The sequence below is a fragment of the Sminthopsis crassicaudata genome, chromosome 2 (genome assembly GCF_048593235.1).
Source record: "Sminthopsis crassicaudata isolate SCR6 chromosome 2, ASM4859323v1, whole genome shotgun sequence".
Classification (NCBI taxonomy): Eukaryota; Metazoa; Chordata; class Mammalia; order Dasyuromorphia; family Dasyuridae; genus Sminthopsis; species Sminthopsis crassicaudata.
The window spans coordinates 543,860,875-543,876,666 of NC_133618.1; the positions used below are offsets into that span (position 1 = coordinate 543,860,875).

General features: G+C 35.7%; 1 protein-coding gene across 1 annotated transcript in view; it reads right to left on the reverse strand.

The window, feature by feature from the left end:
* The window catches only part of TLN2 (talin 2), a 528,019-nt gene that overhangs the window by 189,669 nt on the left and 322,558 nt on the right, over window positions 1–15,792 (reverse strand). Inside the window, 2 exon segments of the mRNA XM_074294922.1 lie at window positions 1,955–2,059; window positions 3,965–4,028. Coding sequence (XP_074151023.1) covers window positions 1,955–2,059; window positions 3,965–4,028 — 169 coding nt within the window.

Here is a 15,792-nt window from a genome sequence, read left to right on the forward strand (position 1 = left end):
AACTATGTGCTTTCTACATGGGTGGAACAGCAGGGCTTTAGGAACTTAAAATGGCACTAAGATTTCTGGGATGCACTGCCCTTTGCAGGATAGGAGTAAGACAGAAGAGAAAAGAAAGAAATTGAATATGCAACAAAACCAAGCAGAAATCATTTTGAAATAAATTGGTTAGAAGAGCTTAGAAATGCAGGGGCTCTGTGGAAGGATGGAATGGAAAGGAAATGTGTAAATCATGTTAATGGATCACTCAATGAAGGCAGGATCAAATGAAATAGAAAATAATGGTACCATCTTGGGGAATAGAAATAGGCTCTGGATCTGTGAAGACATGCCCTCTGCCAAACCAAGTGAGATCTCTGCAACCCGGGACTTGGAGTATTGCTTAGAGCAATCATGTCAAACTCAAATGGAAGCATATTGACTTAGAAAACCACAAGGTTAGCTATGTTGTATGTATGTTTTCATTTAAAATTTTTTTTCCCAATTACATTTTAATTTGGTTTAGACAAGGGACTTGCAGCAAAAATCTGACACCTCTGGCTGAGAAGACTGAAAGTTTTACAACCAGCCACAAAATCAGGATGTGTCCAAGTTGGAACTCAAACCTTTTGCTCAGAGACCTGCTCTCTAGTTAGTAGAGAGCACTTTGTCTGCTTTTCTGAAATATGTAGGTGGAGCACTGGATCTGGGGTCAGGAAGACGAATACAAATCCCAGCCTCAAGGTATTTTACTGTATCATCTTGGGCATGTCACTTAAATTTTACTTGTCTCAGTTTCCCCAAGAGATATAAAATGGGTATAAAATGAGAACTTCCTTTGCAAAATTGTTGTGAGAATAAAATGAGGTAATGACTGTAAAGGGTTTAGCACATAGTAGTAAACTCTTATTTCCTTTCTTTAGCTCTTCCCCCTATGTCATAGCTGTTTAACATGATGCTAGCATTTCTTTTTCCTGCTAACAGAATCACAAAATGAAAAGTGTGAAACACTGTCACAGAAATCCCTTAGTCCAAGTCCTTTATTTTAGAAAGGCAGTGATTTGCCAGTTTCCTGGCTTGAAGGTGAGTTCTCCAGATTCACAATACTATTACTGCCTCTCTGGTACCATTCTATCAAACTGAAAGTGCAGACCCTTTGCCTAAGCTCCCTGAGAACATTCTCTCATCCCCTTTTTTGGCTTTTCTTTCTATATCCATCTTCTTCCACAGGTCTGTACACAGTAGGCCCTTAATGAAAGCTTACTGACTCAACTTCATTTCCTATGAACAATTTCTGTAGAACAAAAAAAAAGGATCATATGCTATCACCTTCAATTATGATACTAGTAGATTTTGATTAATCCCCAGGGGGGCATAAATGCTGGAGGGTAAGGCAAGAGAATTCAAAACAAAGACATATCCATTAAAAAGGAATTTTAAAAAATAAGCCAAAGTAAAAAACAATATATACAAAATTACTCATAGGATGTCAAACTGGACAAGACCTAGAAATCAAGTTTAGTCACTCAGTGTATAAATGGAAAAACAGAAGTTCATAGAGGTTAAGGAGCAATTGCTGAACAAAAAAAAATTATTAAGCAACCACTGGGATCTGGGGCTGGATCAGTGAGCTTCCTATCCACTGATGTTTCCACACTATCAACCTCTGCTTCCGCTCTCTGTTCTAGGTAAGTCACAAATTAAGAGAAATGTTAATTGCTTTTGATGAGTTCAGTGTCTTAAACAATGCTCAAGGGGAGAGATAAAAGAACACATTGTTTATAAGAATTGGAGCCAAATTTCGAACCCAAGGCTCCTGGTTTGTCTGGTGCTCCTTTTCTATCATCTTTCATTGTCTCACACATATCTGGTCAGCCCACAAGATTAGGAAGACAAACAGCTGTCAGCACACATTGCAGTAGAACATAAGAGACAAAGTGGGGCACAATGGAACAGCTTGACACACACAACTCACCTTCACAAGGAAAAAGGAGACGCCATATGTCCGGAGAGAACGTGCAAGTTTTACGTATTTCACCTTGGCTTCTATTTCCGACATCTCCCCACAGTTTTTGTGCTCCTGCAAGAGTACAAGATCCCAGGGGAAAGTTACAGCATTCTACCATTAGGTAATCATTTGGGCAATCTCTATGGCACATTAGGAAAATGTACGCGTGAGATGCAATTCAGGGCAATCTCATCAAGAAAACAGAGAAGCTATGAGGACAGAAGACATGGAAGTTTCTGCAGAAAGGAGGGAGAAAGAAGGGAGTTGAGACCTGGCAGATGTCAAAGAGAACCATCATTTCTTTTGCTCTTTTTTTAAAAAATTCTGAGCCCCCCCCCCCCAAAAAAAAATTTCTGAACAAAGAAAACATCAAATAAAATGAACATTTCTATGTACATAATAGAAAAGAAAACAAGAGAATTATATATAAAACTGGAGATTTGTTATGAACACCTTGTTTTATTTTTAAAATACATAATAAATTCAATCTGCACCTTTCAAATCTGTCCTTCTAGTCCATGATTCTTTCTAGTCTTTCTTCCCGGTTTGTCCTATACAGTTTAAAGTGTATAAACTGTTTTTTCTCTTTTTTTAAAAAATTCCTATATATCCTCTCTCTTCCTCAAACCCAACCCCCCCCATCCCATCTTGGGGGAAAAAAGGATGATAGACTACTGGAGGTCTCTTCCCTTTTTCCCTCCTACTTTTCTCATATTTACTTTCTTTTTCATCCTAGGTCTCCCTACCTTACTCAGACTGATAGTACTCCAACCCCTCACAAACCTGAGAGTAATACTGATCAGTAGGGAAATTTTAATCTGTTCTATATTTCCCACTGAGGCAGTTTGCTCATCCACACAGGGCCTGGTGGTCTCTACTCCTGGGAGCTCTTTATTGTTGCTATATTTAATATGGACTTTTAACTAGCTTTATACCCAACTTAGGCTCAGCTCAGAACTCCACAACTCAAGTGATCCACGAGCCTCAGCCTTCCCAACAGAGTTCTACAAGCATGTGCTAGCCTTGCTTAAGGTACAAGAATGACTAAAGTAAAAATGGTTGGCATGGATCATGGAGTTATATTTTTAAGAAACCTGACACCAACAGGAGGTATGAAAATGATGTGTTTCCTGACATTTCGCATGCTTGAAATCCAAGACTAAAAATTATGTCTAGATAGGAGTCTTGGAATGAACATTTTAAAGCAAAGATAATTCTTTAACTGTCAAAGAGTCCCCTTTGAAAAGATTCATTTATGATAACCTAAGACAAATTAAACTTTGCTTTTTAAAATACATCTCTGGAATAGGAGCTAATGTTAGGAAATGGATTTGTGACATCACTAATTCAAGTGAGAAAACTCCTCTATTAATGTAGGTCAGGATCTTCTCTGCAACTTAGGGAGCTGACCACTATGTACAGAGATTAAGGAACTTTTTTAGAACCACATAGCCATTATGTGTCAGAAGCAGGGGCATAATACATGTCTTTCTGGCTCTCTAGGAACTATGCCATAATATTCTCCAAAATAATGGCTCCTGAATAAGGATGTCAGTCAAAAGCAAGTCAATATGAAAAAGTGATAGATAAAACATCTCCTGCTACATTGTGACTACATAATATATTGTTGACTGCTATTGAAAATATCTCTTAAAATTAAATTTATGTATATTTGAGACTGAGAAATTTCACTGAATAACTTTCAATTAAAATCTATAGATTAAGAAATCACATACAGTATGCCTAAAGAAAAACTGACAGCTTCTTTATTCCTGAGTTACTGATAATTAATGATATAAATTAGTTCCTTTTATCTTGAGTGAATGATAATGACATAAATTAACTTTTCTACTCTTCAGTTAATGAAAATCATGACATAAATGGAGGGCATGCATAGGATACAAAATGAGGATGATGATAGAATCCTGTCAAATAAAAAAAGAGAGAAAGATATTTAGAATATTTTACATTTATTACCTGAAATATTCTTTTTTCAGCTCCTCTTTGCTTTATGTATTCTTTGGGCAGAAATTCTTTTAGACTGAGGGGAGAAAAGAAAAACTATTTATTATGTTGTGATAGATACAATAAAAAGGAAAAGGAACCAGTCACAAAAGTTCAAGATCAAGGCCCTACACCAGTTCCACCTATTCTCAGTCTTTATTCAATTCAATTTAAAAAACACACACACACATTAATTAGGTATATATGGGGTCCAGGGAATGTGCCAAGTAACTAGAATACAAAGATGAAAAATGAAGTGGCAATTCATACTTCAAAGATTTTATAATGTAATAAAAAAGATGGAAAAATAGGGAGAAAGACATATCCATAGGATATAAATTAGAATGGAAAAATAACAAACAAATAGTCAAGGAGAAGTTGGAAGAAAGATGAATCTTAGCAGAAGACAGAAAAAGGGAGCAGTCAGGGTTGAGAACTCAAGAAAGGCTTTATGAAAGAGAGGAAAATAAGCTGGTTCTTCAAGGAAGACATTTCAGTAGGTGAAAGAATCAGACATATATGATCAGATCTCTGAACCAGGAAGGCTATGTTAGGTACCTACAAAAAAGAAAACAGAGTGGAAGGAGGGAGATTTGTTGGGAGATTTATAAATAATATTCTAGATCAACATTTAATGAGTTCTGGTGATGTAGTGAAGAAAAGGGAGAAAATATAAACAAAATTGTGATTCGTTTAATAGTTAAGCATGGCACATAATGCCCTAAAACTAGGTCACAAATAAAAAAACTACCTGATAAAGTCAAACCACACTCAATAAAATAGAACCATTTCTTGAATCCATTAAGACAAATATAAATGTTTTCTTATTGCTTTGCTCCTTTTTTGTAGATAAGGGGTAAGTAAATTGGTTCTTTCTGGGCTTTCAAACTTCCTACTTATAAGCAACACCACACTTTAACCATATGGGGGGGGGGGGAAGGTCAACTTTAGACCAATGAGCCCTAGGAAAGTCTAAATGTACCAGTGCCACAATTCAGAAATATTTGTTTTCTTTTAGTGATATGTCAAGTTATATTCCTAGAGGGCATTAAGGTTTACAAAGAACACTTCAATAGCAAAAGTTGTTCAGTGTTTGAAATCAGATGTAAGCCAGTAACACAGAATAGGGCTTCTGATTTTTGAGAAAAGAGATCTGGTCAAATACACTGTTATTATGCCCATTTACAGATAGGGAAAATAAAGCTTCAGTTAAGTTCTCTTTATTCACATGGCTTCTAACTTAGTTCAGGCCCTCATCATCTCTTATGAGGACTACTACAACAGTCTCCTATTCACAACTATTTTCACTTTCTAATTCTTCTTTTGCATAGACTCCAAATTGATATTCCAGAACTACAAACTGGACTGCGTTACTACCTCTGCTCAAGTGTTCAATGGTTCCCTGTTACTTCCAGGATAAAATTAGCAATTGTTAACCTGGCATTTAAAACCTTCTATTTACTTTTCTAATCATTTCCCATTAATTTTCATTCCAGATAAACCAGGTTTTTCAGAATTCCTTGTACTATTCTTTCCATTTTAACTCCTACTTCTTAGAAGTTTTACATAATTGTATTCTTTGGCCTGGAATGCACTCTCTCCTCTCCTCTATCTCATTAGAATTCATACTTTCCTTCCAGACACAGTTCAGCTGTCACAGGCTACCCAAGGCCTTACCTCATCTCTCCCACCATGCTTCTTTCATTATTACTTCCATCTCTTTGAATAAGTTTGTATTACTCTATGTAGTTTTATATTTACTTGTGAGATTACTGTGTCCTCCCTATGTAAGTTCCTTGGAGGAACAAACCTTTTCCTTGTTCGTACACCCTAAATCTGGCACAGTGCTGTATCACAGGTATTTAATGTTTGCTGAATTGAATTGAATGTAGTCTAACATTAGATTTATCATAATCTTTCATTCTAGACTGTATTCTTCCATTGTTTAAAGCAGGTGTGGGGCCCAAGAATTTTTGTGATTATCCTAACTTCTGAGATAGCTCCTTTTATTCTTCTGATCCTTAAATGTTGGTTCTTTCCTCTCTCCCCCTCCAAGCCATTTTCTTGGTCTTCCACTAAATCTCTCTATTAATCCTCTTTTTTGGAAATCACAGTCATTCTGAAGACTTCCTCTATTGTTCTGTCTACATAGATAACTTCCAAATTTATTTCCAATTTTAATCTCTCCTCTTAGTTACAGATGCACACTTCCAATTTCCTTTTAGACAACACCACTTGGGTGTGTCACAGGCAACTCAAACTCAACATGATAGAGAGATAACTTCTGATTTTCTCTCTAAAGCTGCTTCCCTTCTAACATCCCTTTTTCTGCTGATTGTTCTACCATAAGTGATATCTCTCATCATTCATTCTTGAGATTTTTGACTCTTTCATCTCAATTATTTACCAAATCCTAGTCAAAAAGAATTAAATCAAAGTATATCCTGCTGAATCTCTATCTATAATATCTAATATATATATATTTTAAATTAATTAATTAATTTGTTTGTTTGTTTATATATTTATCTATCTATTTATTTATTTATTTATTCAATCATTCATTTATTTATTTATTTATTTATTTATTTGCTGCTGTTGCTGCCATACCAACCCAGGCCCTTCTTGTAAGAGTGGATTAACAAAATAGCCTACTAAGTGATATTCTCAATGAATTTTTTAAGGGCTTTATTTGAAAAGTGTGTGTGCTATGTCAAAACAAAATGTGTTTTTAATAAGTCAACTTATCATGTGGTAATATGAATTATAATTATATGTTAGTGGCTTATCTCCCTAATTGACAATAAGTTCCATGATAATAAGAACTGAGTCAACATTTCAATACAGACTCCCTTAGTGCCTAAGGCTGAGTGTAGAATAGAAGTTTGTTCAATAAATGATTAAATAAAATTGCTCCCTACCTTTTTAGGGAATATGTTGTTGATGTTCTAAATTAGAGGATCATAGCTGGAAAAGACCCCAGCCTGCCAATTTTACAATGGAAAGAACTGAGTCCTAGAGAGCCAATGGGGCCCTCATTCTCCACAAGCTGCCAACCTAAACAAAGGTCTAATCATTCCACTTCCTTGCTCAACTGTACAATTGAAAATGATTGTGAAGTAAAAATATAGGACAACAATAAAAATTAAAAGTGATTAGGTATGGCCTTTAGAAAGTAATAGAGTCTAACCTTAATTTCATAAGTCAGACCCAACATGCAATCATTGACAGGAGGCTGAAGCATATTTTAAAGAAAGTTTTGAAGTTTCCATCTTTCTTCCTAACTCTACTAGCACCAAACTTTGTTCAGATCAGAATATAACAGAGAAATGATATCAACTGGCTAAGCAAATCCATTAGTGCCAAAGCCCAGCTCCATATCAAATCCTTCATTAGATTGACAGAATATTTCATCAGACTTGCAAAATAGTTGTCATATGCCCGATATATGAACATATAGCTCTCTAGGTGCTCCTTTAAAAATAATACATGAATATTTCTTTTATTCTCCTTGGGAAGTCAGAAAATTATAGTCTGGGGGTCCTTTTCATAAAAATATATCAACATTAGGCCATAAAAATCAGACCATTTACCATCATTCTTGTGCTAGCTAGCACTGCAGTAGCTCTGGCCTGGTTACTGTTTTGATTAAGCCTGGTTTCCAAAGGTGTATAAGAGGCTGGGACTCATATCCTCTAGGATCCATCAATCAAAATGACAAGCTTTATTCTAAAAAAATGTGTTAGATACCCAAATCCAATCGGACGATATTCTCCAAAGGAGGAGACCTATTTGTGAAGAGCCTACCTTTCACTATATTCTCTGTATCCTTTCAATGAAATAGAATCCATTTAAAATCCGAATATTTCCTAACATCACAGAGGAGTTGGAAGAGATCTCAGAAGTTTTCTATCCCAACTCACATTTTTACCTATGATGAAATAGAGGCTGAAGTTACATGTCCAAGATCACACAGAAGTAGGATCTGAATACAGGGGGGAGGGGTCTCTGACTCCTAAGCAAATCCCCTTTCCAGTTCATTAGCTTGTCTCCATAAAAGATGTGTGGAAGCCCAAAGTCTGGATCTGAGAGGCCAAGCTATGTATTCAAATCTCTCCTAATGCTTCCCTTGTTCTATTCTCATTTGCAAACTCCACACTACCTGAAAAATGCCTTAGCAAAGCCCCTAAACCTACACCAGAAGTCTTTCTTCAGTCTGTTCCTATTAGATGCTTTGGCTGGCTTAAGCTCTAGAAGGAAGTCTATCCTGGAGCATCCCCAGCCCAATAGAACAATTGGAATACTTGGAACACTGAAGGTGTTGTCACTGTGTTTCCTCAGCCTCCATTCTACGATGTGTATCTCTCATCTTATTCACTCTATTGATATATTATAGCAACAGATTATAATGTCATGGGTAATAGATGGGTGCTCAGCAGAGACCTGGCTTCCAACCTCACTGACGTCTTTATTGACTATGGGACCATGAGCCAAGTCACGATACTTCTCAAAGTTATTTGCACTTACATATATTCCCATCTTACAGGCTTGTTATTAAGATCAAACAAGGCATATTTGCAGTTACTGCTTCCATAACCCACCTTTGTCCACATAAGAAATTAAATGGGAATTTTGGGGGAATTTTGCAGAAGCCACAGATGACATGCAAAGGCCAGAAGACAACACAGAAAAGGTTTGGAAATGCAGAAATGTATGAAATATGTGTATAGTGTTGCATAATATCAATATAATTTATCTTTTAGTACCATAATAACTTAGGCTTTTTCTCTGGTACAAAAGGCCAAAAAATTTCATGTGAATTTTCTAGATTGTGGGGGTATGATACTCCTAACCCCCATGATGAGGGATAAATGCAAAGTGTTATTTGTGATTGTGAAGTTATGAAAGTGGAAATTTAATGAAGATTAAATAATTTATATATTCAAGTAATCATTACCTTTCAAAATGCTTATCTCAGGAGAATACGTGCTCCGTTCTATGATGCAATTACCTATAGCAACATTATTCTGGTAGAATTAAATAACCTCCATTTCCCTCCCTTATTCTCCTCTAACGTCACATTTTCTTAGAAACAATTAACTTAGGCTGAGTGTGTCAAAGTGTGGCAATTCTTCCTTTTCAGGGTATGTTTAATTATTGTAGATAGCAAAAATCGTCCTAGCTCTCAAGGAACTGAATGGTAATTGGTGGGACAAGTATATAAATAGGAAAACACATTACAAGATACATTGAGTAGATACATAATAACTTTACAGAGGACATCAACAACAGATTAAGCAGATTGGGGAAGATAGACCCAGTCCTGAAGGAAGCCAGAGATTCTAAGAGAAAGGCAACAGAAGGAATATATCAGAAATAGAAGGCAACCAGCGTTAAGAAATGTGATGGGAAGATTCAGGCTCTTGTGTATGTATGTGTGTATACATATATATTTTCCCCAAATATACAATCCAACTTTTTATGTGATGTCTTATAAAAGAGAGGTCAAATGGACTGCATGAGATAACTGGCTTCTGAATGACAGTAAGTTGCAAAATCTGAATCTTCCATTGGTCAGAGAGGCATAGAGCTAATTGCTATTAGAGAGAGGATACAGGAATCTCTTGGGGTCGTCAGAAAATTCTGCTAAGAAAACTTGCATTATCCCAATGCCATCAATAAATAACTGATAAAATGAAAGTGCTGAAGGGAGCAAATTTGAGGCTAGCAGACAGTTTTGGGTTGGTAAAGGGTGGAGAAAGAGACAGAGTAGGTTATAGTAGTAGGAGTAGGTTATATTAGTCTAGAAATAGTAAAATGAATGGAATGATATCCAGAAAAGTGGCTGTAGTCCTTTCCCCACCCCATACACCTTCCACATTATCCAAGTTTTTATAACTACCCTTGACTAAATCTCCCTCCTCCCAGAAGAAAAAAAATTCTCTATTGTATGCTACAAAATAAAGCAATGGCCTCTAAATTATTTAAAGCAAATCTTAAAGAGGAAAAGCTCCAAAGAGCTTATGAGGAAAAAACATACAGTTGAACAGATGCCAAGAATAAAACTGATTTAGGACCTCTTACATTATCAAAAGCTTTGCTCAGGCAACAACAAACTTGCTCAGAGTTTGTGGTAAAAAGTTTCAAGTTCTGCCACTACCAGACATAGAGACAGTGAATTATTTTGTTTTGTACTAAAATCACTATCTAGAGTGTTTAGACACTATGGGTTGAATATGTAAACTGTGGGAGAAATTTCTTCTTCCTTCGCACATTTTCAACCAGACAAAAAAATCTCTATGTGATCAAACAAAAACCACTGTGGTCAGATAAGCAGGGCAAACCAAAGTAACCAGGAGATCTGTCAGTTCTTGCTGTCTCCTACATTTGTTTCTTCCTTTCCATTTCCATTGCCATGGCCCTAGTCTAAACCCTGACTATGTCTAGCCTTAACAATCACAACAGTTTGCTAAACAATTTTCCTAACTTTACATTCTTTTATAGTTGTTGTTTTGTTTTGAGGTTTGGTTTTTGGGAGACATTTGGGGTTAAGTAACTTGCCCAGGATTACAAAACTATTAGGTGACTGAAGCTGTATTTGAACTGATGTTCTCCTGACTTTTAGCCTGGTTCTCTATCCACTGTACCATCTAGCAGCCCCTAAGTTCACATTCTCTTGACACATATCCATCCTGCATACTACCAGTGGATTAATCTTTTAAAATCTGCATTTAGAGTTTTATTACCTATTAAAAAATATAATTCAATGCAATGAAAATGTTACTATATACAAAGGAATAAAGTTAGGCAACAGAGATGCAAATAAGAATACAGAACCTGCTTTCAAGGAGCTTAAAATAATAAAGAGCAAATACACAAAAATTAGTATAATATAAAATTGAATTGATAGGAATAAAGAAAAAGTCTAGGAAAAAAATGCTTACATCTTGGGGGGATGGAAGGAAATTTCTTGAGGTTTCATGGAGAAGTTGGCACCTGAGTTGGACTGTAAAGGAAGAGAAGGATTTCAAGGATATAATGTATTATAGACATAGTGAAGAACACGTATAACTTCATGTGGATAGGCAAATGCAGATTGAAACTCCAAGTACAGTTAAAGGAAAGTTTTATAACATCAAGTTTGGAAACATTGGCAAGAGACAAATTATGAAGGGTCCTGATTGCCGGGTTTAAGTATCCTATAGGTAATAATAATATTCTGCAAATGATATGTAATGCCTCTAATATTCTATAAGTGATTCTATAAGTAATAGGAACATTAAATGTTTAAGTAAGGGAATGATATGATTGAATCTGAGCATTAGAAAAATTAGTAGTTATGTGGAAAAATGAATTGGTAAACAGAAAGTCTAGAGGAAGAGAAACAATTTAGTAGACTATAGTTTCTGAGCAAGATACTAAAGATTTAAACTTAGGTGGTTTAGTTGTATGTGGAAAGGAAAGGATGAATATGAAAGATATTTGGAATTTGAACTAAGAGGACTCAGCAAATGTTTAGATGGGCATATATGTGGGTGGTCCTCAAGGAGACAAGAGAGTGAAGTGACATCAAGAAAAATCATGTTCTAGAAACAAGATGGGAGAGAAAAGAGAGATGTCTTACTAGAAAGGTGTCATACTAAAGTAGGAGAAAATGAAAGAGAAGGAATTATGTCAGGGAATGATGAGATAGAATCAAAAGGTTTTAAATGAATCTACATTTTATGACAGTACTTAGCACACAATATGTGCTTTGGATTAACTGACTACAAAAAATATATTAATACTGGAGAATTTCACTAAGGTATTAAACAACTCTACAAATTATAGGGCACTATGGATGAAAAACTAAGCAATATTTTATAGATAATAATTGAACTTTTTCTACAGATGAAATGCCTTCATTATGAAAAGAAGGTAGCTGTAGATCAGAGATTAATTTTTTTTAACCAACCAAAAGAAGTTTTCAAATGCAGCAGCAATAGCTAGTGCTATAGGCATCTGTTAAACATTACTAGCTGAAATATATAACTACAAAGTATAGCTCTCAATCAAAATATGCCTGAGAAGCTGATTCTGATGACTGGTATCTTATGGTGTTTCAAGTTACGTCTAACACAGAGCTTTATTCAAACATCATATACACATGTCTGTAAACATAAAGTATATAAAATGCATATAAACATATACATTATGTTCACTGCACAATTCTGGAATTTAGTTAATCAGTAAAACCTATTGATTAACATAAACTATTAACCTTGAAGACTGGAATACACTATTAAGGGAAAATTAGGGTACATCTAATATAGCTTCACAGTTTTAATTTAATTAAAACACTAAGTACCTGTATGGTATATACAATGAAAAGACACAATCCAATATCAATGTTAAATGAAAATTTCTCATTACCTATGCTGGATTTAGTCTAAATTAAAAAGCAAATCAAAATCCTCAAGGAAAAACACCCACAAGGCAACAAAAAGCTTGGTTTAAATTTAGAATCAAAGTTGAAGTACCTATACTACCAGAGGCATGACCTACATGTTACATCTTAGAAGATTTAAAAAACATAATTACAAAGTGTTTTCCAGCTTAGATTTTCACATGAAAATGTAGTTGGGGAAGATGTCATTCTGTAGGACTCCTTTGCCCAAAATGCCAACCACTGTCAATGAAATTAAGAAATCAGGCTGACAAGGCTAGTAATAGTCATTTTCTGTTTCTTGGCCCTGCTGACATTTATTTTTTATTTATTATTGCATTTCCCACTATGCTTATTCTAAACTTGTCCCATTGTCCTTCAACCCACAATTGCACTTTCATGCCTTTTTCAAGATACTTTTATAGAGTATATTGGGATAATTCACATAAATCCAATACAAGTTTCTTCAATTTCCCTCCTCAGGAACTATGGCTTACTCATATTGGGTTCCCTTAGTGTCTAAAGCAGTATTTTGGAATCAGAAGGCATTCAATAATTACCTAGAGAAATAAATAGATTACAACCATACTTATGCCTAATAATATTAAATGACTGTCAGAGAATTAAATTGAATTCCATACTTGGGGTAAATAGTGAGTAGGTAATTTTATAATCAAATTGTTGTTCCAGAAGACTAGTGATAAAAGGAACTCTTCCATGAAAGCAAGACTATTTTGAAGAGTCTTTAGGAAACCATATAGGAATTCAAAAGTCACAGATTCTAGCATAAAAGGTAAAGAATTCAATCAAAGTACTCTAAGAGAGTGAAGGTGAGTTTGCCTTGTCATTAATTTCGTTTATCATCTATCTCTTACATGCTATAATAATAATAATAATCATTATAAGGATTAACAGCTTCTTTTCCTGGTAGAAAGATATAAATACAATATTATGATCATCTTATTTGGTAACAAATGAGTGAGAAAGATTTAACTTGGGACTCCCTTCTACCCATGAAACAGGGTTACAACTGTGAATGATTAAAAATAAGGAAGTCATTCTATTTAAATTGCTGTTTTAAAAATCATCTTCCTTCTTATATAGTTCACCATTAAAAATATTAAAATGAAAACAGAATCTTCATTTTTTAATCACACAATTAAGTTACTCTTATAATAGTGAAGCAGTTTTCACATAGTTTCAATATGGAAAACGTTCTATTAGCCAGGTTAATAGGCACTACTGATTACTTGGTGATGTGGCTTGTTTGGTGTATAGAGATTGAAATAACAGGAATTCGTCATAGAAAGGTTTTTTGGTGTTTTGGGTTTTTTTTTAATAGTAGGACTGAGAATCAAGGTCATGATATGATATCCCACTACAAATCATCTCTTTGAAAGACTCCCTAAGATTCATTAACCCAAAGGTAGAACTCTTTCAAATGGCATAGGCTAGACAAAATAATAGGGAATTTTCTGCTCTGAGAAGCATTTTAAAAATAAAGAGCCCAAGGTTTCTTTCTCTCTCAAGGGTATCTACTATTATCTTCCATTTGGATGGTAGGAGACTTAAGAGTTGAGTCAGCATTTTCATTATTCCCTTCAGAAGAGACTTGGACACAATCTAATTAATGGCCCTATCTCCCCTTCACAACATATTCTGAATTCTCTCATCAGCTTGCCTATTCATTTAGTCCCACTTCCTAAACTGACATTCATTTCCCATTCCTACAACTAACTTCTCTGCAAGCTCAACTTTAAGGAGCCTCATTATACTGACAACTCTCCTGCATCTGAATGATTGATCTAATTGTTTCAACTACACACATCAAGAAAAACTGAAATAGAAGGAGGGAAATAATAGGTAAAGAATAGAAAACTACTACAGGGAGAGGGACAGAACAAGATCTTGTAAAAATTCACACTAAGATCTTGGCAGAAGTAATGCCAGATGAAGGACTAGATTGTGACTGGGAATTATATTTCTCACCATTCACAATTAGTATACCCCTGTAATTCAGGCTCATGGAGAGATGATGAATAAAACTTTAAAATTTCTTCCTGCTCACTTGAAATATCTGATATCATACCGTTAACAGAAAATGAGCCAAATCTTACACATTTACCTGAAATCAGACAACAGTTAACAAATGCTAATTAAATGACATATACAAGGCTTTGTGTTAAGAGCTGGGGATGCAAAAGTAGACAAAAATAGTCTCTATCCTAATGGAGCTAACTTTCTAATGAGGAGACAACATACAAATAATTACATATAAGATAGAGAACAGCAAAATGAAAAAAATGTCCGATGTGAAGGCATTAACATAGGGGGAGGAGAATTAAAGTTGAGGAAGGAATTCTGCAGAAGATAGAATGTAAGTTGAATATTGAAGGAATCCAGGAAAGCCAGGAGATAGAAGTGAAGAAGGAGAGCATTTCTGGATACTGAGATCATCCCCAGTTAAAAGGCATAGAAGAGAAATATCGGTTTTACAGTCCCCAATCTCCTTGAAATGTCACCATGTCAAAAAAAAAATGGGGTAGGGGGGAGAAGAAAAAAGAGACAGAGAGGGAGAGAGAGAGAGAGAGAGAGAGAGAGAGAGAGAGAGAGAGAGAGAGAGAGAGAGAGAGAGAGAGAGAGAAAGAGGAGAGAGAGAGAGAGGAGAGAGAGAGAGAGAAAGAAAGAGGGACAGAGAGAGAGAGAGAGGAGAGAGAGAGAGAGAGAGAGAGAGAGAGAGAGAGAGAGAGAGAGAGGAGAGAGAGAGAGAAAGAAGAGGGACAGAGAGAGAGACAGAGAGAGAGAAAGAGAGAGAGAGAGAGAGGAGAGAGAGAGAGAAGGGGAGGGAAGAGGGGGAAAGAAAAAGAGAGAAACAGAGATAGACAGACAGGGAGGAATAGAAGGAAGGAAGAAGTAGGGGGGAGAGAGAGAGAGGGAGAGAGAGAGGGAGAGAGAGAGAAAAAATAGAGAGAAAGAGAGAGAGAGAAGAAAGAGAGAGGAGAGAGAGAAAAAAGAGAGAGGAGAGAGAGAGGAGAGAGAGAAGAAAGAGAGAGGAGAGAGAGAGAGAAAAAAGAGAGAAGAGAGAGAGAGAGGAGAGAGAGAAGAAAGAGAGAGGAGAGAGAGAAAAAAAGAGAGAAAAGAGAGAGAGAGAAGAAGAGAGAGAGAAAGAGAGAGAAAAAGAGAGAGAGAGAGGAGAGAGAGAGAGAAGAAAGAGAGGAGAGAGAGAGAAAGAGAGAGAGAGAGAAGAAAGAGAGAGGAGGAGAGAGAAAAAAGAGAGAAGAGAGAAAGAGAGAGAGAGAAGAAAGAGAGAGAGAGAGAAAGAGAGAGAGAAAGAGAGAGAGAGAGAAGAAAGAGAGGAGAGAGAGAAAAAAAGAGAGAA